Genomic DNA, 26,509 nt, shown 5'->3' on the forward strand with positions numbered 1-26,509 from the left:
CCAACCCGTTGCGCTGGCGGCGACAAGATTTAGTTCATCATGCACTCGCCCCACAGGGTTGTGATTGAGCCATCCCTCCAGCCGAGATGAAGCCAGGGTTCTACGGCCCTATCTTCATCGTACCTACCCTTATTCTAACGTGTGTCCAGCATCTAGATTGGTTCGCAGTGGCAGACCTGAAGGATACATACTTTCATGTCTCATTTTGCCTCGGTACTCGACTTCTTCGATGACTGGCTGATTCCAGCGGACATGCTGTCGCAACAGGGCACACTCAGAAGAGAGTGGAGTCTCCACCCCCAGGTGGTCCAGCTAATTTGGGAGTGGTTCGGCAAAGCACAGGCCTGTTGGCTTCCTAAGAGACCTCCCACTGCCGGCTTTTTAAAGCCTGAAAGGTATTCAGTGCATCCGGAAAGTATTCACAGTGCTTTCATTTTTCCACATTTTGTTGTTACAGCCTTATTCCAAAATTGATAAAATTCATTATTTTCCTCAAAATTCTACAAACAATACCCCATAATGACAATGTGAAATCTTTACAAATGTATTAAAAATAAAAAAAAATCACATGTACATTGTTTGAAATCTTTACAAATGTATTAAAAATACAAAAATCACACACTTTTTTTTGGCACAAATTACAGCCTCAAGATTTTTTTGAGTATGATGCTACAAGCTTAGCACACATATATTTGGGCAGTTTATCCCATTGTTCTTTGCAGATCCTCTCATGCTCCATCAGGTTGGATGGGGAGCATCGGTGCACAGCCCATTTTCAGATCTCTCCAGAGATGTTCAAGTCTGGGCTCTGGATGGGCCACTCATGAACATTCACAGAGTTGTCCCGTAGCCACTCCTTTGTTATCTTGGCTGTGTGCTTAGTGTCGTTGTCCTGTGTGAAGATGAACCTTCGCCCCAGTCTGAGGTCCAGAGCACTCTGGAGCAGGTTTTCATCAAGGATTTCTCTGTACATTGCTGCATTCATCTTTCCCTTGATCCTAACTAGTCTCCCAGTGCCTGCCGCTGAAAAACATCCCCACATCATGATGCTGCCACCACCATGCTTAACTGTAGGGATGGTATTGGCCAGGTGATGAGCGGTGCCTGGTTTCCTCCAGACATGATGCTTGCCATTCAGGTCAAAGAGATCAATCTTTGTTTCATTAGACCAGATAATTTTGTTTCTCATGGCCTGAGAGTCCTTCAGGTGCCTTTTGGCAAACACCAAACGGGCTGCCATGTGCCTTTTACTGAAGAGTGGCTTCCGTCTGGCCACTCTACCATACAGGCCTGATTGTTGGAATGCTGCAGAGATGGTTGTTCTTCTGGAAGGTTCTCCTCTCTCCACAGAGAAATGCTGGAGCTCTGTCAGAGTGACCATCAGGTTCTTGGTCACCTCCCTGACTAAGGCCCTTCTCCCCGATCGCTCAGTTTGGCCAGGCGGCCAGCTCTAGGAAGAGTCCTGGTGGTTCCAAACTTCTTCCCTTTAAGGATGATGGTCTGCCCCACTGTGCTCATTGGGACCTTCAATGCTACAGACATTTTTCTGTACTCTTCCCCAGATCTGTGCCTCGATACAATCCTTTCTTGGAGATCTACAGACAATTCCTTGGACTTCATTGCTTGGTTTGTGCTCTGACATGCACTGTTAACTGTGGGACCTTATATAGACAGGTGTGTACCTTTCCAAATCATGTCCAATCAACTGAATTTGGACTCCAATCAAGTTGTAGAAACACCTCAAGGATGATCAGTGGAAACAGGATGCACCTGAGCTTAATTTTGAGTGTCATGGCAAAGGCTGTGAATATTTATATACATGTGATTTTTGTAGTTTTATTTTTAATAAATTTGCAAAGATTTCAAACAAACAGAAGTAAATTACTTCTAAATTGTCAGCCGAATTTTATAATTGTGACATCCATAGTTATAAGCGAAATCATGACAAAAAGCAGTTAACAACTTTATATGTAACCTGTGTGCTTTCATGCACACATATACTTGGTCTGTTTGTGAAACAATAGGCTTGTTATTTTGTCTTTGTTGAGACCTTTCCAATCTGACGTAACTTTTGACCTTATGTTTGATAGTATTGTGTACAGCTAAAGTCCAGCTAAATCTTGTCAGTCACACCCATTTTGTGTTAGTCAGAGTAGTTATTTATATATTTTATTTAATTATTTTTGCAGCATGAAAGGGCAAAATATGCCAAAATATGTGTTTATTATTATTTAATCGACTCAAGAGCAAGCATATGTGGGTGATTTATTTTCTCTAAATGACAGGCAACATGTATACAAAATAGCATATATCTAAATCTCAACATGTTCACATACCTAGATTAACTTGTTTTTGTAATGCTTGAATAATTTAATAAATACTTCTGAATCAACAAGTTAAGGGACTGTTTATTTAAATTTGTCAGAAATTAAGTGATTTTTTTCTGCACACACACGCAGAAATACACTAGAGTTTTGGCTATGAACTTGCAGAACGATACGCAGAAACACCAGCACATACAGTATCTATAAATGAAAACCACTGTGTAGGTATAAATCGGGCATGAGTCTGAGAATACCAGAATGACACGATGAATCCTTTTGGACTGGCACTATAACAATATGAAGACTATAAGTCACTAGATATCCATGCGCTAGTGTCATTAGTTCCATTAGTTGTTAACGCAATTTGGGGAAGTTACTGAAATGTAATGGCTCACTGTGGTTCCCTTTGAACTGATCTGTGTCCTCTAAGGATCTAATCTCAGGTGACGCATTCTGCAGTTACTAGTAATAATGCAGTGTATGTTTATCTTTGTGTGTGTGTGTGTGTGTGTGTGTTGGATGGTTTATTTTAGCACTGGCTCCATAACCAAGGCTGGGAAAAGTCTGTGTCTCATTGAGGGAGACAGTAGTCTGCCACACCCATTAACACGCATCCACACACACATTCACGCACAATCCCAGGCTACACCCCACAGCCTAAGGCCAGTTCCCAGACTCTACCAATGTGTTTTTATCATACAAGCTGGTTAATGACAGACCCTAATAAAGACATGACTGATTAAAGACTCTCGATAAATCAGTAAACCACTACAATACTCTCTTCTGAGATGCACAATCACACTTCCATCACTCCAGGGGAAAAACACGTATGGGTTATTTGATGACATCATTGAACTTGAGCATGTAAATGCAAAGTGTGTGTGTGTATTGTATGTGGCGGGGGGGCAGTCAGCTGTCCCATGTGGAAAATGTCTTAGTAAGCATAGTAAATAATGTCTAATAAAAATCCAAAAGTGCAAAAAGTGTTCTGAGATGGTTAGGTTTAGGGGAATGAAAACAACATTAGCTCAATATAAAAACAATAGAAATCAATGAAAAGTCCCCAACATAGAAAAACAAACGTGTGTGTTTTATTAAGTGTGTTTTTGCTAATACCTGCATGCACCCATCAGATTATTTTTGATAGATTTCTACTGATGTAATTATGGGTTCATTGAACCTTATAAAACATTGAACATTATAACCTTAAATCAGTTTTATATAATGCACAGATTGTAAATCAACCAATCAGATCTATGGCAATCGGCAAATGGAAAACCTGATACATTAAAAAAAAAAAAAAGTGTGCGAGTGTGTTTACAAGTGGATGATTTGGCTTTAAATGAATAAAAGTTTATTTTGGCTTTCACTTTCTTTACACGTACAGACACATACTCATACCCCTCTTTGCAATAAGACTTTCCCAGAACAATCTTTTTCATGTTAGTGGCCAATCAGCTTGACTGATGATGTGTTATTGCACTTGAAGCCTTTCCCATGCAACATTTCTACAGTTTTTCCCAAAGGTGTTTAGGTAATGTGAGTAGGAGGAGATCTTAAAATCTCATGAAGCAGGTTGTCACAAAGAGTATGAAACTAGCCACTGAAACATTCCGAAATGAAAAATCAGTCACTCAGACAGTCTCACAATTTCATTGTGATATTTGTGTGTGTTTGTGTGGGTGCGCACCAGGGTTTGCCTACACTGTGGGGACCAAATGTCCCTGCAAGTATAGTAAAACCTGAAATCACCTGCAGTACTGGGGACCAGGCCAGCCAACAGACCCCACAAGTAAATCAGCTTAAAGGAATAGTTCACCCAAAATTATAATTCTCTCATCATTTATTTACCCTTATGCCATCTCAAACATGTATGACTTTCTGCTGTGGAACACAAACAAAGATATTTTGAGGGATATATTCTGTTTATATCCATACAATACAAGTCAATTGGGTCCATAGTGAAAAAAGAGTTATATTTTGGTCTGTTTCATACCCAAAACAGATCATATGGCTTCAGAAGACAAGGATTAAACTAGGGCTGCACAAATAATCGAAAAACTAACCGAGATTACATTTACAGCTGTCGCAATTATATCATCGTGGACAGTGTCAATTACACCATTCCATTTAGATGTACACCCATTGTGTCAACATTTTCTAATCACAACATATTTTTTTGGACGTTTTGTGCATGAATGCAAAGGCAAATCTGACGAGTTTAAATTAGTAGGCATATCAGTAATGCTCACTATCTAAATTATACTGTGTGCAATTTATTCAAAATGTCAATAACACTTTTTGTTTTTCATACAATTAAAATATTAAAGCAATTTAGGAACACCGTTCTCATGTTGTTTTGATGCATAGCCTAACGAATAAAGAATATGGCATGCAGCTGCCCCACACAAAACAATAATATTTATGTAAATTCTATTAAACGAAATGAATATCAATGTCAAAACAAATGATCAGAAATTATGATTTTCGTCATAATGGTGCAGCCCTAGTTTTTACCAACTTTAACAACTTGTATGGATTAACTTTATGATGCCTTTATGATCTTTTTGGTGATGGAAAATTTTGGACCCTGTTGACTTGCAGTGTATGGACAAACAGACATCAGATTTCCTTCAAAAAATCTTTGTTTGTGTGCTACAGAAGAAAGAAAGTCATATAATTTTGAGCTACTATAAGTGTAAATAAAGGATGAGAGGATTATAATATTTGAGGGAACTTATCTTTTAATAAACATACTTAATAATATCTAAATAAAAAATAAAAATGCTAAGTTTTCTATAAGGATATAAGGATAAAATATAATAAGCTCTGTTTATAACCAATAGCAGTCCATTTATATATATCTGTATTATCATATATACACTCACCTAAAGGATTATTAGGAACACCTGTTCAATTTCTCATTAATACAATTATCTAATCAACCAATCACATGGCAGTTGCTTCAATGCATTTAGGGGTGTGGTCCTGGTCAAGACAATCTCCTGAACTCCAAACTGAATGTCAGAATGGGAAAGAAAGGTGATTTAAGCAATTTTGAGTGTGGCATGGTTGTTGGTGCCAGACGGGCCTGTCTGAGTATTTCACAATCTGCTCAGTTACTGGGATTTTCACGCACAACCATTTCTAGGGTTTACAAAGAATGGTGTGAAAAGGGAAAAACATCCAGTACGCGGCAGTCCTGTGGGCGAAAATGCCTTGTTGATGCTAGAGGTCAGAGGAGAATGGGCCGACTGATTCAAGCTGATAGAAGAGCAACTTTGCCTGAAATAACAACTCGTTACAACCGAGGTATGCAGCAAAGCATTTGTGAAGCCACAACACACACAACCTTGAGGCGGATGGGCTACAACAGCAGAAGACCCCACCGGGTACCACTCATCTCCACTACAAATAGGAAAAAGAGGCTACAAGAAAAACAGCTCACCAAAATTGGACAGTTGAAGACTGGAAAAATGTTGTCTGGTCTGATGAGTCTCGATTTCTGTTGAGACATTCAGATGGTAGAGTCAGAATTTGGCGTAAACAGAATGAGAACATGGATCCATCATGCCTTGTTACCACTGTGCAGGCTGGTGGTGGTGGTGTAATGGTGTGGGGGATGTTTTCTTGGCACACTTTAGGCCCCTTAGTGCCAATTGGGCATCGTTTAAATGCCACGGCCTACCTGAGCATTGTTTCTGACCATGTCCATCCCTTTATGGCCACCATGTACCCATCCTCTGATGGCTACTTCCAGCAGGATAATGCACCATGTCACAAAGCTCGAATCATTTCAAATTGGTTTCTTGAACATGACAATGAGTTCACTGTACTAAAATGGCCCCCACAGTCACCAGATCTCAACCCAATAGAGCATCTTTGGGATGTGGTGGAACAGGAGCTTCGTGCCCTGGATGTGCATCCTACAAATCTCCATCAACTGCAAGATGCTATCCTATCAATATGGGGCAACATTTCTAAAGAATGCTTTCAGCACCTTGTTGAATCAATGCCACGTAGAATTAAGGCAGTTCTGAAGGCTGAAATGGAGTCAAACACAGTATTAGTTTGGTGTTCCTAATAATCCTTTAGGTGAGTGTGTATATATATATATATATATATATATATATATATATATATATATATATATATATATATATATATATATATATATGATAATACAGATTATCTGTAATAACAGGTAATGTACATTTGCACCTTTTCTGTGATTTGAGGTTAGTGAGTTTTCTTTGAAGGAACACACACACACACACACAAACACATGTTCAGTGATCAGAAGTGGAACAGCTGAGGAGTGACTGGACTCATCTGAGAGCAACAGCTGCAACCTAACTATTGCCAGAAATATGAGAGAACAGATACATAGATACACACACACACACACACACACACACACACACACACACACACACACACACACACACACACACACACACACACACACACACACACACACACACACAGACAGAGACATATACACACACTGACACACAAATAATTGTCTGTATGACATTGTAAGGTTATAGTTCTGGAACATACATACAGCAGACTCTTTTTTTTCCCATAGGTCTTACATGCATTTAGGCCCTGTCCTAAATGCTGCCCTCAGCCTTTGCAGTCATCCATCAAGTCTACACTTTGTTTATGTAATGCTGCCTAGAATGCCGCACAGTAGTGCACTGTGGAGTGTGAACCATCGCAGTCTCAGAAACAGTGCAAAGCGGCTGTTAAGAGGGCACTTTCCTGAATCATAAAATGACAAATGGGACACGCTATAGTAGCAGCCAAGGAAAATCGCCTGATAATCATGCTAAATGTCTTAATGAAAATGTACAAATGCCAAAATTATTAGGTTTAGGTGTAGGTTTAGGGGATATACATTCACAATATGCATTGGTGGAGGGTCTCTAGGACAGGTAACAACTGCAATATCCCCTATGTATTGCTACTGTGATAAAAACCACTGTTACATCTATACAATGGTGTCCATTACAGAGTGATACCTTGTACCCAACAAAAACAATCTAGCCCTGCTCTACATTTGAATTCGTACGACAATAGGCTATTGCAGAGTTTAGATCCATCAATCTGTCTCATCAAACAGTGCATAAATATGCTCTACAAACACATACAGACGCATAGACCAAAGAAGGGAGGAAAAGCAATCCTAACATTTGTTGTAACACAATACTTGTATTTGTAAAAGCACACACACTCATGGTTTGTTTATGTAAAGGAGTAACGATACATTGATAGGTTGGCAGTGGCAGCTGCCTGTACGACGACAGACAGCTGCAGTGGGAATGACAGCTGACCAATCACTCAGACACATGTATGTGCTCATACACACACAAATATTCACACACTGCTCTAGACTGTGTTCAGTTTACAATAACAATAAACATACCATATTATACGTATTTATATAAAACAAAACAAAATGTAGCAAAGGACAAGATTGCAAGTACCTTGTTTGATCCCTTGCAGGGATCGAGTTAGCAACCTAGGCCAGAAACATACTCTATGCAATACGCAACTGCAGAGGTGTGTGCTTGGCCAGTGCATTGCAAATCTGCAGTCCAATTGTACATACTTAACATATGTTCTTGCATCAGGTAGCAAGCTATAGCTACCTGAGGTATTGCTAGAGTGCAGAAGACAGCCCTAGTTATCAAATCACACCCACTTTCACTCATTAAAGTTTGCCGCAGTTACTATATACGGAAGAACCAATGAAGTTAGTGCTCAATTTGTTCTCCTTCGCCACCTTCTCCTTATATGGTGTCAGGTTATGTAAGCAAAGACGATGCGTGCAATCCAGATTCTAATTGGTGAAGGGGAAAATTTACAGAGAATTAAGATTTAAATTTCAGCCTGCTCCTGACACAACACTATCACATGGTTTCAGAAGGCAGGGGTGATGTAGTTGACTTTCATGGTGCTATTATGTGCTTTTGGAGCTTGACTGTTACAATCACCTTTCTCATCCCCCATCCTTGTATTCCACGGATTGAAAAAGTAATACTATTTTGATATGGCTTGAGGGTGAGTAATGATGACAGAATTAGTCTTTTTAGGGGAACTATTCCTTTAACACTTTACAATAAGATTCCATTTGTTAACAACATAAGTTAATATGAACTACATTTACTTTTATTCATTTGGAAGACACTTGTATTCAAATCGACTTACAGTGCACCAGGCGTGGACTGGGAAGTGAAATCGGCCCTAAATTTGACATAGAAACTGGCCCAAAAGTTGTTGAGTATCATGAACAAACAATTAACAATATATTTCTTACAACATTTATTAATCTTTGTTAATGTTAGTTAATAAAAATACAATTGATCATTGTGAGTTCATGTTAGTTTATAGTGCATTAACTAATGTTAACTAATAAAACGTTTAATTTAAAAAATTTATTTAATGGATTTATTAAATGGATTAATAAATGCTGTAAAATTATTGCTCATTGTTAATTCATGTAAACTAACATTGTCAATTACCTTCTTGTAAAATGTTACAGATTTTTTTTAATGACACTTTCATTATTCATCTAAAAGAGTGACATGAAAGAAAATGAAAAAAAAAGTTTTCTGGTTTCAAAGGGAAGCATGACCCAAAAAATGTAAAAGGACTGGTATATGCTAATGCCCATATTGTCTATGTGGCAATGCTGATATTGCAACACATACTTGCTTTGCATTATAAATTGTGCCCTGATGCATTTTAGAATGAAATGGCGCATGAAACTAAGCTTGCATAGCTGGACTTGTCTGTGCTAACATACATGATAAAAGAATGTTTGAGGCCTTAAAGTCTCAAGCCATTATCTACTCTATCTCCATTACACTACAACACATCATATGCAAGTAACCTCATGGCCTTGGATTACATGTGCATTGTGCAGCCTCTTGTTTCCAAGGCAGAAGAGAGAATAATATGCTCAACAGTCTGATATGAGTAGAAGTTCAATTACCGGCTGAACTAAGATCAGTTTTTCCACATAATATGTAATCTTACATGTCAGGTGTGTATGATTTTCTTCTGCAGAACACAAACAAAATTTTATGGAAGAATATATCCCTGTAGGTTAATACAATGCAAGTGACCAGGCCATAGAAGCTCTACTCATTTAATTATTTCCAACTAACCAAATAATGTTATGATGTTGTGAACTTGTGTTGTATAGCCATTCAACTGTAATAACGCAGGACAAGATACTCAACTCTGTGCGTGGCAATGGGTAGACAGAGAGAAAGAGAAAGGCATGGATAACTGGATAGGTTAAGTATGTGTGTGCGTGTGGGTGGGTGTACATGAGTGTTGAATAGCAAGCTTTTTACCTTGCTTTTTGTTTTGGCATTGCCATAACGACGGATCCACCCTAAGAAGGAGAAAAAGATAGAAAGAATTGATTAACTTGTATTATGGATAACTGTGATACCTGTGAACATGAGATCTTAATCGTGTTTGTTGTGAGCGTCAGTAGAGCACTGAACACTCTATGTGTCAGAGCCTAGAACAACACAGGTCTTTTCTTGTCTCAAAATGGAAATCACACAAGAAGCCTTTTCCCCAAGAAGAGATTTAATTCAGGGTGTGGTCTGTGTGCAAAATGTGATTGCCATGCTGCTACATGATTTTTGTTAGCAGAGATCAGCTGAAGACACACAAATACTCATTTGCAAAGTAGCATTTTCAAGCTTAAGCTCAAGATTTCATTCACAGATGCTATGTTTAAGTTTGGTTAGATAGAAGTTAAGATTATTGTCTATTTTTAGAGATCTGTGTGTGAGTACTCTCCATAGAACTCTGAAACTGTATGTCCTGCTTTGGGCCATAGATCCAAAATGCAAATCACTTCTCATTCTCAGAACTCTGTGACATGATAAAGTGCTGAGATTTCCTAAAACACCTGTGATGTGTTCTGCAACAGTCCTGTGGATCATTTGATCTAGAACCGCATGGCTCTTCATAAATATCACAAGGTAAGAGGGCAGATCGGAACATGCCTAAGAATGCCTATAGAAGGAATTTAATGATTAATCTGCGTAATAATACAATCACTGTCCATTTAGTTTCCCAGAAACTCATGCCTGAAATTGCAAATGCTTAATGGTGCACTGCAAAATGTGTCGTTACTATTGTTTTATAGGGATGCTACCCAACAAGTATGTTGTTTTTCATTATCTACTTTTAAACCACAGTTGAAAAAATGTTGAAAGTTTTACAGAGAGGAGGGCAGAGGAGTTTCGATTGGCAGCTGTTCTAATGTTTTGCCAACACCAGCTGAATGAAGTTAAGTTGAGCGCAAAAGGATCTCAGTAAGTCAAGGATGTGTTCAGTGCCAGCATGGAGTCTTTACCCACAGAGGGTCTTTAGCAGCTGTTTCCACAAACAATTAAAGTATTGAGATGAGCGTCCAGAGAGAAAAAAATAGGCTTAGACTCATCTATGTATGTGTTAGTCTCCTGTTGGAAATCAGACTAAAGCATATTAAGAGACCTCAGCATTTGAAACACTGATCTGTTTTAAGATGATCAAACATTAAAGGGCAAGTCCACCCAAAAATGAATATTCTGTTGTAATTTATTCACCCTCATGTCATTCCAGAACCATGGGGGGAAAACAGAGTTTTAAGAAATTTTAAGAATATTGATTTTTTAAGAATTTTTTTCAACACAATGAAGGTAAATGGGGAGTGAGGCAGTCCTGTAAGTTCCTAACATCTTGCCTATCATCACCTTTTTTGTGGTCCGTGGAAGAGAGAAAATCATCTAGGTTTGGAACAACTTGAGGTTGGCAGAGCCTGCCGCATAAAGACTATCAGAGGCCTTGTGGCCTTATATTTTGCAGGGGCTCTGCACACCTTCATTCCACAGACTATGCATAAACCTACTGCCTATATATAGTCCATCAGCATAGTCACGCATTCACACATAATTTTACGTAAGCACAAGTAACTAATCAGTCTTTGATCTGTTGGTCCTTTTAAAATATGCACAGATACAAGTATTAGTACCTTAATTCATGGATACAGCATACTGAAGAATTAAGTGTTGGGCAAACTATTCATAAAATGCAGCTACAAACTAGCTACCTACTACTCTACAGAAAAATTTACTTAAAGGGATAGTTCACCCAAAAATGAAAAATCTCTCATCTTTAACTCACACTCATGCCATCCCAGATGTGTATGACTTTCTTCTCCAGAACACACAGATTTTTAGAATATCTCAGCTCTGTAGGTTAATCAAATGCAATTGAATGGTGACTAGATTGTTCAAGCTCCAAAATCACATAAAGGTAGCATAAAAGTAATCCATAAGTCTCCAGTGGTTAAATTCATATCTTCAGAAGCAATATAATAGGTGTGGGTGAAGTATTATAGTGCATTTTATCTACTTTACATAATTTATAAATATAGAATATTGAAATTGGGGGCTGTAATTTGACCTAAAACATGTTTATTATAAAACAAAAAAACATCTCCAAAAGCATTACAACAGAAAATCTAGTGCCAGCAGCGTGCTAAAGTGAGCGCTTTAAATTTAAAGCGATTTTTGATAGTTTGTTCGCATATCAAGCATTTCCATTCAGTATTTCTTATGTGCACTTACATTTTACACAATTTTACATGAAAATTATTTGATGAAATAAAAAAACTAAATACAAATTCATAAAATGTATATTTACAATTTATGAAATTAAATAGTACAACAACCTAGATTTTTATTAAAACTGAAGTGTGTATTCTTTGGACATTTTATTCAGTGTACAAACAGTGGTGGACAATTACTGTACATTCTAATATAAAACTCATGAGTGATAACAGACAATTTCAATATAGGTTAAATGGTGCTTTTAAGATTATATGCAGTAGTTCTTCGAAATGCAGGCACATCTACTCAAACTTCCCTCAAATTTATCTCATGGGATTGAAGCATTGCGCTTTGGCATGTGCATATAGGCCCTGATTTAATCTTAGAATGGAGCTATTAATAGTAGGCCTAAATGTCATTCATGCTTATTATAAATAGTCCAAAAACGCTTTGTTGTGAGCTATGTACGGCAAGCCGTGTGAGCTGAGTGCATGAAGTGTCCAACATTCCACATTCCACTTTGACGGTTGAAAGAAGTACTTAAAGTACACCTCTTTTTGCGGCATTATCAGTGTTAAAGTACTACTCGCTCTACTTACACTACAAAATGGCGTGGAATAATGCAGAAGTGTATGGTTTAGGATGCACCTTGAGTCTTTTAAACTAATCGACTCAAAAGAATGATTCATTTGCACATCAGTCATCGCTTGAAATACTAATCTGTAGAATGGCACTTAGCATGAAACAGGGTTGCTAGGGCGGTCTGGATGATTTTTCTGAGTGGTCGGTTAAGATGACGCTTACTTTCCTGTGACGACATATTATATTATCTTGTTTTATTATATAAATATTCTAAACTTTCTTAGTTCAAGCCGTTTTCATACAGACCTCTGCTAAAGTGAACTTGAAGAAATTGTCTGTACTGAATCTTCTCTTTACTGTTGTATATGAAACTGGTGTTGAGAGGGTAGAATTCAATGAAGCTGTCAGCTGAGGACATGTGAGGTGTCTATTTCTCAAACTAGAGACTCTGATGTACTTATCCTCTTGTTTAGTTGTACATCTGGCCTTCCACATCTCTTTCTGTCCTTGTAGGAGCCAGTTGTCCTTTGTCTTTGAAGACTGCAGTGTACACCATTGTATGAAATCTTTAGTTTTTTGGCAATTTCAAGCATCGTATAGCCTTCATTCATCAAAACATTTCTTCATCAAAATAATTTCTTGAGAAAGCTGTTTCTTTTCATTTTTGACCTAATATTGACCTTAAGACATGCCAGTCTATTGCATACAGTGGCAACTCAAAAACAAACATGAAGACAATGTTAAGCTTCATTTAACAAACCAAATAGCTTTCAACTGTGTTTTATATAATTGCAAGTGATTTTCTAGTAACAAATTAGCAATTTAGCATGATTACTCAAGGGTAAAGTGTTGGAGTGATGGATGCTAGAATGGGGCCAATCTAGATTTGATCAACAATTACTTTTTCAAATAGTGATGGTGCTATTTTTTTACACCAGTAATGTTCTGACTATACTTTGTGATCAGTTGAAAGCCCCATTAATTAAAGTACCAATTTCCAAAAACAGCTAAATCTGTACATTCTGGCCACCAGTGTATTTTCCTAGTAAGACAAAAGAAAATTTGAATGGGATCCAATGGAGGATTCCAAAGCAGCCTTAACACACAGGCTGAAAAAGTACTTTTTCTGTTTGATTTAGTCTTTAGTTTGTTCTGTCTTAGTCACTTTCTCTCTCTCACTTTTAAAGAGGAATGTGAGATGTACCTCAGGTTTCAGGTACGAGCTGCCAGATTCCAGTTGGCAGCTTCCTTTGTTGGCAGAAGGACTGTGTTCACTAAATTCTTTTTTTATGTTTGTGCATGCAGCTTGGATTCTAAACCTGATCTTGTTGCTGACTCAATAATAATATTACAGCTTAGCACAAGAAGGTAACATCCAGTGCATCAACTAATCAAATCAAAGCTTTATGTTTTTGTTATACACACTCATTCACCTGTGTGTACACACACTCACACAAACTCACACACACACACACACACACACACACACACACACACACACACACACACACACACACACACACACACACACACACACACACACGTGGACTTTAGAAGTCAAGTACCATTAATATCCTTCCCTACAGTAAGCTTTGCAGCATATGCTCTATCCACTACAGTATATATTACGGTGCTTTGAGAAAAACAGGCCCCTAAAATATACATATAGAAAGAGAACTACAGGATAAAGTCATTACACTCCAGAGTTCAGATCAGGGGCACCAGGCTGCCTATTGGGACCAGGGGGTGTAAAACCACACACATTGTTTATCTGGGGACAATCTCTTGGTTAAACAAATCCTGTTTCCTTTACACAGGAAATGGAATAGGAACATCATTGAAACTCAAGTCACTGAGTTGATCTTTTTGATTAACTATAGGATGGATGGTGGGTTTTGGAAATATGCTGTATAATGCCATGTATGTAGTTTATAGGTGTGCAAATTAAAAAAGCAACAACAAAAGCAATATACAGTGGCGCCAAAAAGTATCTGGACACTTAAGACCACTTAAAAATGTATGAATGTCATTGCATTCAATAACAAAACTAATGGCATCTGCAAACAAATTACAGTATTCCAGACCGGTTCACAGAACTACCTTCTTAGTCAATTTGCAATTACTTTGAAACAAATAGTCTCAAGTCTGATTTTTAATGGATGTATGAAGTTCACACAGGTGCTTTAGCAGAATAAGGAGTTGAACAACCAGAAAGTGTCCAAAATGTTTTTTGTGGGCTATCGTATATATAAAATAAAGGCTAACATGCCGGATATGATTTCTCAGTTTTCATAATTTTGTCCTAGTTGCCTGAAACATGATCTATAGTACTTGGTATTTTTGAGAGTTGCTCCACTACTTTGAAGCCCTCTTTCACCTAAAACCCTGATGCTTTATGCCCTCATTCTCCTAAGAGATCCAATAATCCAAAGGGAATGGTTCTGAAAAGGATTTTTTATGTGGGTGTGGTTTTTTTATCTTGAGAATTAAAGCCCTGAGACCCAGGATGAGTTAGAGCAGGTAAATCTTTAAGAAAGATATGATAAACATTGTCACTCTGAGTCAAAACAAAACTCTTTCATTTATGACTCTTTGACTTGGTGGATTCTTCTGTGGCTGGATTTAACCATCATGCATGATGCCAGATGAGAGACAGATTGACAGATGAGTCATGACTTCTTGTTTTTGGAAAAGTCAAATAAATAAATAAATAAATAAATGCTACTACAAATTAAATGAAATAGCATTAGGTACAGTGCATGTAGAAATATCACAGCCACTATTGTGATGGACTATTAAGAGTTTTGAGCTGTTCTTTATATGTGAGGGCATTATTTCATTTCCTTTATTGTACAATGATCAAAAATATGGAAAGCACAACTTTATTTGAGTAGTGACATAAATCAGAATGTGAATACATCTAATTGACTGTCAGATTTTGCATTCATAAATTCCTCCTGTATCCATATAAATATAAAATCTGTATAAAGACACCAAATATAACAGATGACAGAAAGGAAATAGAAAAACAGAAATTGTTCCCTTCATTCAGCAAAAGCAACATGCACTGATACAATTCTCCTGGTCTTCCAAAAACCTTGAAACAATTGCATTGTATTTGACCAAGAAACTACAACAGGCCGTCCCACACCTGCCATTCTATACCATTATTTTGTTCATAGGTGCATCCCAAACCGCACACTTCTGCACTATTTTACATCATTTTGAAGTTTAAGTAGTGCGAGTAGTATGTTTACACTGACAATGCAACAAAAAAAAGTGTACTACGAGTATCCAAATGATGCACTTTTTCAACCATCAAAACGGAGTGTGGAATGTTGGACACTTCATGTACTCAGAGTACGCGGCTTGCAGTACATAGCGGAAGGGGCGGAGTTACCGACAGCGATGGTGATCTGGCAAAACAATTGTAAATAATGGAGAATATGACAACTGGTGAAACGTCAGTGAAGACAGCACCTTAAAAAAGTGAGTTAAGCATTTAACATCATACCATGCTGGGTGAATATTACATACAGGTGTTGAACTAAGGGTGGATAGTGCACTAAAGCTAGCGGCAACACAATGCTTGGCTTTGAAACGTCACTTCCGTCAGCTGTTAAACGGCGAATGCTTCCATGTAAAAAAGGTGAAGTGTTCCATTTGGGATGATAGTGCACTTTGAAAATTCATACACAACACGGCTGAGTGCATAGTATATTTTAAAAGTGCATAGTGTATAATGTGTCGTTTGGGACACAGCTCTAGTGTTCTTTCTTACAATGGTATTATAGCAATATAGTACCATTTTATACAAGATGTCATATTTATAAAATCTAAAGTTTAACGTAATACTTAGGCAGGAGAAACACTTAGTAGTGTATTGCTAGTTTGCACTCAAGTGTTACTTCTTTTATTTACGTGGGTCATTATCACATGGTAGAATCTGGTCCGTTTGTGGTTTCAGTTTGAATTGTAGTATTATGACAAGCAGTAACGTTCTGAGCACATTATGAATAAAAAAAAGTCCAGACAGTCTGGGACACTAATATAAACACATAATTATATCACGACAGACATTGGCTTGAAAATGCAGGTGTTGGACTTTTCCAAGGAGACAAAGTGCCACTCAGACATGCATCAGAGTTCTTTGAAGTCTTTGAGTTTCAGAAAAAGGCAGGTTTTAATTAGCGGCAAAATAATTGTTGTTTTCTTTTTTACTTTCAGCATGGTCAGTGTGTCCACTGCCTAGTCAACATTCATTAGAAAATGCATAAAAATAACACAGATAATCTATTCTAACATGAACATAGATAATTTAATGTTCAGAATAATCTCTTATCAAAAGTCTTTGCAGATAAACTACCAGCCTGTGAACCTTTTACAAATTTATATATTAAAAAAACATTTTCCGAACAACATAAATAAAAGGAATGACACTGATGAAAGACTGAAAGAGACAAAAAAAGAGAAGAAAATAATAATTCAAGAATTAAAATAATAAAATGGCATCACATAAGTTAGTCAACTCAAATATACAAAGCTATGTCTTTCTTTCACTATTTACATTTGTATATACATGTATCATCTTTTTAATTCATTCATCTTTCAGTGATCAAACAACTCAAATTATTTTCATTTAATGGGTGACCAAAAAACCCAAGAGCTCTGGGAGAAGGAGAATACAACAGTGTGTTTCTCACCAACACAAACTCTCAAAGAGTCTCAAAGATCAAAGAAAGATCATAGAAAGGATCATTGATCCTTTAAACTGTGTCTTTTCTATTTATATGGCTGTCATAGACTGTCACATGAAATAAAAGCTCCATATTCATCTCACACTATCAAAAACCAAGCAATAATTATTAACTATGTGGGTGAGAGTGTATCAGTCAAAATACTATTTTACTGCGTTAGGACTGCGAGTACCAATTCCCAGCAAAAGACCCCTAACAGACTAACCTACGGAGTTTTACAGGGTGGTTCTCACGAAACATGTCAAGAAAAAGTCCTGGTCAAATTTAACCCCAAATCCATATGATTATATATATATATATATATATATATATATATATATATATATATATATATATATATATATATATATATACACACAAAATTATAGTTTGCATTAAGCCTAGATTTAGGACAAAAAGATTGCGACATTGTTTTTAGGACACTTGTGTACATTTTACCCCCAAATACCATTGTCATGATGTGTCCGGATGTTTTTCTTGACTATTTTCCTTGTTATCAATTATTATTCTTATAACCATAACAAAGTCATTTTTTTTACTCTATTAGAATAAAAAATATGCTATTGTACAATGATTTTCTTTAATAAAATCAGCGCAAATGAAATGTAGTACTAAGGGACTAAGGTATAAATACTTTACAATTTAATTAATATACTCCTAAGACATGAGGGTGACTGCTGTATGCATTTTGATTTGTAAATAGTAACACCTAATAAACATGCAAAAAAAAAAAAAAAAGAAATAGAGCAAATATGTTTCCCAAAAATTAATGGCAACATATGTGGACAGTGAGACTATGTTGTGAAATTTTATATAGAAAGTCAGATTTGTTTTTATAAAATGGTGTATTATGTGTCCAGGAGTGTTGGCTATTCAAGTTTTCGAGATGTTACAGATATTACATCAGAAATTTGCAGAATTACCTCTTATTCAAAGTAATGGCCAGCATCATCCAATCACTGCCAAACATGTTAAAATAAAATGATGCATTATAAATTCTGAATCTATGTACTCATTACCAATTTCACATGTCTGCCAAGCATGTTGAGTGGTCCAAACATCATCTGCAGATTGAAACTGAACTTTTGATCAGAAGTTTGGATTGAATGCACTTCAGGGTGCTCCCTTGTTCCCTAGTTAGTGAATGAATTAACCTCCAGTGTTCTATCTGTCTGCACTGGTCTCAGAACAGTTCTAAATACAACTTCAGATAAAGCCTCTGAAAGAAATTTTTTTTTGTTTTTGGATGAACCCATTGATTCTCAAAGTGATAATGCACAGTAAATATAGGATTTATAAGGAAAAAACCTGCTAAACACATTAGTGTGCACTGTGTTTAGCAGCGTGACATTTTGTGATAAATCGCTAACATTTTAAAAATGGCATATGGATGAAACTACTGATGACTCTAATAACTCAAAACTGTAATCTTTTGACTCAATGTATAAACTTAATTAGGGTTCTTAACACGAAAACATGTAATTTTGTTGGTGTTTCTCCCAAAAATAAACTATGCTGTGGTCGGCACCATGTTGTATTGTCACATGACTCCATGCATTGCATATAGTGAAGCCAAAATACAATGTCCACGCATGTGTGCGAAGGGTTGCATGAAGATATAGACATTTTTTAACGTTGCAGTAATGAGAACTGGAAGCTAAAATGTCATATAAATCATAATATCACAATGTAAAAAATATTAATGACCCCAAAACAGGTTTCACTTTCTACAGGCAAAATAATTTCTTATTTGTTTCTTTTAATTTTGGAGTAAAATAGGACCTAACACATTTTCTTGACAGGTTTCGTGAGAATCACCCACTAGTGTAAGTGTACTTTGGTGAATTTAAATTAAAAGGTAAACCTTTTTGTCTAAACATTCTTAAGTGTGTCTACCACATTTGTCAGCAAAAAAAAACTAAAAACTACAAATATTTTTTGAGTATCACTGTGAAAAGTGTATTTAAAAGAATAAAATGCTTCTGTCAGCTGCAAGCACTTTTTCGAAGGTTTAATGAGGCACTTGTGTAAATATCCCTCTGGAACACATGACTGCTCCTAACACTTGACTTAGGGCAGGTCTGGACATAATCAAAAACAATTCAAAGCTGCCTATCGCTGATTCCTCCTTTGCCCCATAAGTCACAGATCTCGCCACAGTTCACAGACGTAATCCAAAAGTTCAGCCTTGTGTAAAAATGTCCTTCTTTTTAAAGAAAGTGAGTGCAAGTGTAAACAGAAGAAAAGGATTTTGAAAGCCATTCTCTGAATATCTGATTTGTTGCAGTTTTGTGACAAATTCCCATTGCATTTGTCCACACAAAGACAAAAGAAAACAATAAAAAGAAACAATCGCACAAGCCCAGGGTGCTTTTAAGTCAGCTAGCCAAAAAATACTTTTATATTTCCAGTTTGTGTGGCTCTTTCATACATAATGATCTTTCGTGTGCTTGCTCATGCTCTCATTCACATTGTTCTTATCCTTGCTGCTGTAGAGTGTTCTGTGTGGCTGATTTTGACCTGAAGTGTGAATAGTGTACACTACATTCCCCTTAGAGTATGCGAGAGATGAGCATTTATGCATAACAAGCCCTCTGTCTCCCACTTCCTCCCCCTCTTCCTCCCTCTCTTCCTCGTCTTCCTCTCGTTCAGCTCCGTCTCCCACCCGATCCAGAGGGTAAATCAGGTTCTTATTCTCTTGCAGTGTGTCTGTGTTGTCTTTGTGTGGCATATGAGTGCTTAGTAGCATCCCACGCTGGTTGTTGATTCTCTCCTGCATCTGCGTGTGGTCTCTTTCTCTCGCTTTCCTGTGTCTACGGAACCACCACACACACACGACGACACAGGAGATCCACAATATCACAAACAGCACGCACAGTAACGGGACAAGGTATCCTGCAGAGAAACACACACACAAACAACCCATGAAAACACAAAAAAAGAGGAAATTAATAACAAATAATACAAATAAAATTAAATGTAAGAAGAAGATATGTAAAGACTAAGATGACCAAAATCTTATATCACAGTTTAATTTTATACTGCAGTAACAATCTATATTACAATATAGTAACTGTTGCTGTAAAAACTTTAAAAATGAAACATGAAAAATAGTAACTTTTTTTGGAACTTAACTGAGATATTGAATTATTATGTTATTGAAAACAAATGAATGATAAATCTGGCATTAAAACTAAAATAACTTCACCCAAAGCTCTGCTTCGGAAGACATGGATTAAACAACTTGAGTCATATGGATTACTTTATGCTGCATTTATGTCCTTTTTTGAACCCCATTCACAAAAAATCTCATACATCATTCCAAATATTGTGTTGTAAAATAGAAGATATATGCACAATTGCACACCTGTCACTGCATATCTGTTGAATATCAGTTAAAAATGCAGCATGACACCATTATGAATGTAGAAGCTATCTATACTGGAAGCATCTGTCTGGAACACAGTTTGCAGAGTTGGCTCTTTTTTCGGTAAGCAGTTGAAAAGAGAAGGGTCATCATGTTCAAGAGATGTCCAAAAAAGGGAGATAGAAACATCCCACTCACCAACTGAGGGTCGCAGGTCCTGAGTGTCAACTCTGACCTCTCTCACAGCCAATAGTAATGTGCTGTTGTGACGTTTGGTCAGAACATCAATGATGGAACGGACCACATCCTGTATCTGAGCACGTCCCTCCACAAAGCTGTTTTGCTCATATGACTGTGAATAAAAAAGAACAGAAAAGTCAGAGAACAGAGAAGGGGCGAGGCATAGAAAGATGGTGACATATTGTAACGATAGAGTGTAGAATGGATGAAAGGAATGAAGAGGTGAAAAAGAAAATAGAATTGCTAGATCAGAGATGTGTTAGACCTGAATGTGAAAGTTATTCACCTTTCCTTTACATTTCACGATCAGCCACATGTAATTTTTATGAGGTAATTGTCAGAGTATAACCACACAGGATTCCATGGAAGATGTCCCAATACTTAGAACATCAGCACAAATTAAAGTCTTAGTAGGGCTCAGACCATAAAAGTTACCGCTCCTTTTCCGGAAAACTCTCAATGTTACAACATAAATCATTGCAGCATTACAACATCACAGAAAGAGTAGAAATAAGATTCTAGCCAATATGGGCTTAAAGTAGAAGACCAGGGGCCTCATGGATACAATTCTGCTTAGATTTCTTCCTAAAAGTGTATGTAAGCACAAAAGTCAGAATTTGCATATGTACGAAATAATTCAGATTTATAAACTGTACGTACGCTAGAAACTACGCATTGATCCCTTAATAAATCCCAGCTATGGGGGCCTGGGTAGCTCAGCAAGTATTGATGCTGACTACCACCCCTGAAGTTTGCAAGTTTGAATCCTAGGGCGTGCTGAGTGGCTCCAGCCAGGTCTCCTAAGCATCCAAATTGGCCCGCTTGCAGAGGGTATAGAGTCACATGGGGTAACCTCCTCGTGGTCACTATAATGTGGTTTGTTCTTGGTGGGGCGCGTGGTGAGTTGGGAGTGGATGCCGTGGTGGATGGCGTGAAGCGTCCACATGCGCTATGTCTCCGCGGCAACGCACTCAACAAGCCACATGATAAGATGCGTGGGTTGACGGTCTCAGACATGGAGGCTGCTGGGATTCATCCTCAGCCACCCGGATTGAGGCGAATCACTACGAGACCACGAGAACTTAAAAGCACATTGGGAATTGGGCATGCCAATTTATCTCAGCTACCGGACGATTGTGCGTACATGCACATGATTCATTCCCAACCCCGTCTCCTCCCCAAAATAACCATATATGGAGTGTACAACACCTATTTTTACTATGCATATCCTCATCTGCATACACTTACGATATGCATTTCACCATCCAGACACGTGATTACATCACATGTGCCCAAAGGTTAAATGCTGCACCATGAAGAAACATAATTTATTAAAATATGAACTTGTTTACAAAGAATATATTTATTAGACTAGGACAGGGTTTTTATTGCGATGAAGGTTGGGATGAAGTGGAGAAGGCAGCACATTTGATGCGCATTTTATGTACAATACTGTTTCTGATGAGACATGTCTCTCCAATGATCTGTTCAACTACTAAATGTGGCCAGAAGTGCTTGACTTATAGGTACTGTCCAGCTGGAGTTGCCAATTCACAAACACCAGTAAAAGAGGGCGTATGCAGAATCAAGAGTGTCCGAACGGTGCACACACATTTACAGCAAGTTTATCTTTTATAAATCACGATGTGTTCATTGGAAATTGCTTAGACACATTTCAATTCCCATTTTGTGTGTACTCAACATTTATACATCAGGCCCCAGGACTTTCTCCAAGAATCTGATTTCTAGAGAAAATAAAGAAAGAGTTTCAGTTTGACAAAGGGAATGAAAGAAAGAAAGAAAGTCTCAGTTTCACAATGGGAAAGAAAGAAAGAAAGAAAGAAAGAAAGTCTTAGTTTCACAAAGGGATAAGAGAAAGTCATGTTTTATAAGCGCTCTGGAAGCCATTTAAAACCATTTGACTGAATTAAAGTGAACTTTTTTAAGGGGTGCAAACTGGAAGAAAAGTAGGGAAAGTTTTATTGGAGAGAAGATACAAAGAGAGAAGTAAACACTCAAAAGTAAGTGAAAACAGATGTGATGGTATCAGGAAAAGTGTCAATTTAAGTATTCTGATACACGCTGTTATACAGTTAATGTATACAACATATTTCTTACACTAGACTTTAGATGAAAAGATTGGTGGTAAACTTGAATTCAACTTGAGTTTCATTTGAGTGTCATTAATACATTTAAAACATAAACAATATAAAAAACTATCTTTTCTTATAAGGATAGAAGTGTGTGCATTCACTGCTTGTTTATGTAAAGCTACTGTAACTCAGGTCAATGCTGGCAGATTCTTGGTTGTTCCATATCAAAATAATTTTGCAATTTGCATCAATGTTGTAGAGAATATCTAGGGCTCTTGGGTTTACAAAAATCTCACAACTATGTTGGCAAAATTGTGGGGTGATTTCACACACTTCTTTTTCAAACAATGCAGCTCCTTGAAAGTGACAAACTTTTTGTCAATGAAAATTTACATTTTATCATTAAAGCCTTAATGTCCTGTGGTTTTATGTTATGTGTCAAGACATATGTTCTCTTGGCTCAGAGGTTGAAAATGAATACCAAGGCAGACAAGGTTTGTTTACAGCAGATGAAGTCATTTTGCAGAATTAACAACTAATGACTGAAGAAAGTGAGCTTACCATAGCAACCTCCACTGCATTGTGGCTGGAAGGTGATTGGTCACAAAGAATGTAAAGGGTTTGGTCTTTGGCCAGGATTTGTGTGATTGGCAGATACGTTAACTCTGTGCAAACACCTTCAGCAGTTGTCCCCTTTTTAACACACACACACACACACACACACACACACACACACACACACACACACACACACACACACACACACACACACACACACACACACAAATAGCTTGAGTTTTGAGTGAAAAATCATCTTTATCTGAGATAAAGGACAATAGTATCCACTTTAATGGACCATAACAAGCTTTTATATTTACTTTGTAATGCATATTTCACCTTTTACAAAATGGACCTGTGTCTAATTCTCACCTGCGGAACACTATCAGAGTCAAATACAAGCGTAACACGAGCACAGTTGTCATCTATGTAGGCGTTGTTGGGAAGGCATTGAGTGCTGACTGGTTGTGGATGTTCAGAAGTGGAGCATATCCCCAGCTGATGGCAGGGGGGACGGAGGCAAGACAGGAAATTATGCTCTAAACACTCCTGCTCTAGTGGACACAGGGGGTGCTGTGACTCACCAAAGCCTGACTGCAACAGGCAGGGCTGAGGACCACAACGCACCTGAAGTGGGCAGGAGATAAAAGAATTAAACTTGAAAATTTTAACTTAAAAAATGTAATTACATTTGAGTTTATTTCATTAATGCATTTTTAAACTTGCAATTTTAAACTCATTGGTGGCATATATACAAACTTGTTAAAATCAAATGGAGTTTTGTGGCTTTTAGGTCATATCTATTAGCTTTGAAGTCATCTTTTTGAAAAGCGGACCAAAAATATTGATGACTCATGTTGCACCACAGTAATAGTGCAGAGTGAGGCAGATTATAGGAACTCACTTTAGTGCACAGGATGTTTCCGTTCATACACTGACAGCTGTTGCACCCATCCTCCCAACGATCACCATGATGAACCTGCAACCCTGAGCGATCACATGCCCTCCCGACTCCGATAACTAAAGATAAAGAGTGATGAGAGATACAAGGAGAAAGAATGAGAGATCAGATACTGATCACACCTTAATGAAAGTTGCTTCTGATCTAATTCCTACGGTCCTCATAAGATGAGTTTGGTGTGCTAATAAAACAAGCAATTTAGCACAGCAATCCAATTTTGTTAAGGTGTGTTCAGACAATATCAGTTTTTGAAATATTTTTTGCATAATGCAAACAGTACTTGAATAAGAAAGGATTTGTGGTAACTCACACTCCTGGCAGCGTGGTCCAGCTCGACCAACAGGGCACAGACAACGATATCCATTAATCTCATCCACACATGTGGCTCCATATGAACAGGGAGAGGACTGACACTCATCTATATCTGAGAGATATTGAGATCAATATTCATATAATCAACATTATTAGCCACTGTTATATCATATTCACAGATAAGACCATGTTTTTCTTTACTCACTTATGCGGCAATCAGGCCCAGCATATCCAGGAGCACATTCACAGCGAAACCAGTTCACCCCATCCACACATAGTCCTCCATTATAACTACAGAAAGAGAGTGACAGTGAGATAGCATCTGGGTAATACATATTTAATATGAATTCACAAGCAGACAAAGACAAAAAATGCCACAGGTGCCCTGGTTCGTTAATGGTGCAGGTAGTTCGGTATCGACACTTATTATTATAGCTCATCCCACACCATTTGTGCTGTAGACCAGAATGACACAGTACCTCTAACTGTGAGTTGTTTTTAGCTGCAATGTGTACATGTCCTTACAAAGAACACAATGCATTGTTTTGGTTTTGGTTTTGTTTCAGGGACTAAAAATAGTTAAAGGAACGAAAAAAGAAAATGAATTTTTTTTAGCCTAACAACCGAAAAGTGGAAAAAAATGATTTTCAATTGTTCCAGAGTGAAAATTTTATTTTTGCTCAGAACGAAACAAAATGAAAAACATTTAGCTTTTAGTCCCTGTTTTGTTTTGTTTATAAGTGTAGACTTTGCTTGCATCACTTACCAGGGATGAGGGTTGCAGTCATCAACATCTGAAAACAGAAAGAAAACAGATCTCATGAGAGCAGAACTACCAGTGGACATAAAAACCAGACCAGTCAGGGCAAATCACAGCCTGCCAACACACATGAAGCCTAATCACAGGAATATACATGTAAGCAAATTACAGTTCTATCTCCACACGTTTTGGTTAACAGATATTTTTAAAAGTTGGGGCAACAGATAATTGGGTGTGGTCTTACTCTGAGCACAGGTAGGCCCCTCCCATCCATCCTTGCAGATGCATGTGAAGGCTCCGCCTCCTCCAACACAAGTTCCACCATTCAGACACGGCCCAGATTCACATGTGTTGTTCATCGCTAGGGAAAGAGAGAATATGTAAGAAAAGGAGAGCGACTGAATAAGCTCATCATTGGTAATAAACCGAAATGGCTCCATCTCACCTGTGTTGCAGGTACTTCCACCCCATCCGGATGGGCACACACAGCGGAATGAGTCTCCATGATCGTAGCATGTTCCCCCGTTAGCACATGTATTGGGATCACACTGATTGTCTCCTGTAACAATGAACGCATGCAGTTAGATGTCTAAGATGTTAAAACATGAGGATTTATGTGCTCACATAAACAGACATTCACTCACGTGAGTTACACGTCTTTCCCTTCCAGTTGTCTGTGCAGCGACAGTAGAAATCATTCAGCAGATCGATACAATTACCTCCATTTAGACAAGGCTCATCACTACACTCATTCACCTCTTAAAAAAGAAAAAAGATAAGTTGATAAGTCTCAGGGGTGAAGTAGAGTAGCCTCAGTCCCAATTCCCTTTCATTTCCCTAAATTCAATTGTGATTAAAGGCCATAAGTTCCTAACATTATCAGAGAAAGAAGATCATACGGGTTTACAGCAACATGAGGGTGCGTA

The 26,509-nt window shown here is 37.6% G+C and overlaps 1 protein-coding gene across 3 annotated transcripts in view; it reads right to left on the minus strand.

The window, feature by feature from the left end:
- Nucleotides 1-15,142: 15,142 nt before the first annotated feature.
- Nucleotides 15,143-26,509, minus strand: part of jag2a (jagged canonical Notch ligand 2a) — a 50,570-nt gene continuing 39,203 nt past the window's right edge. For 2 of the 3 annotated variants that reach the window (XM_052150984.1, XM_052150983.1), the window contains 11 exons: nt 26,228-26,341; nt 26,029-26,142; nt 25,828-25,944; nt 25,590-25,617; nt 25,029-25,114; nt 24,822-24,935; nt 24,455-24,570; nt 23,923-24,177; nt 23,554-23,685; nt 20,858-21,011; nt 15,144-20,187 (listed from right to left, as the gene is read on the minus strand). In XM_052150984.1, coding sequence (XP_052006944.1) covers nt 19,718-20,187; nt 20,858-21,011; nt 23,554-23,685; nt 23,923-24,177; nt 24,455-24,570; nt 24,822-24,935; nt 25,029-25,114; nt 25,590-25,617; nt 25,828-25,944; nt 26,029-26,142; nt 26,228-26,341 — 1,700 coding nt within the window. In that variant the 3' untranslated portion in view covers nt 15,144-19,717. Of the gene's footprint in view, nt 20,188-20,857; nt 21,012-23,553; nt 23,686-23,922; nt 24,178-24,454; nt 24,571-24,821; nt 24,936-25,028; nt 25,115-25,589; nt 25,618-25,827; nt 25,945-26,028; nt 26,143-26,227; nt 26,342-26,509 lie in introns of all 3 variants that reach the window. The other variant, XM_052150982.1, reaches the window with a different exon arrangement.

Source organism: Xyrauchen texanus, chromosome 20 (genome assembly GCF_025860055.1).
Source record: "Xyrauchen texanus isolate HMW12.3.18 chromosome 20, RBS_HiC_50CHRs, whole genome shotgun sequence".
Taxonomy (NCBI): domain Eukaryota; kingdom Metazoa; phylum Chordata; class Actinopteri; order Cypriniformes; family Catostomidae; genus Xyrauchen; species Xyrauchen texanus.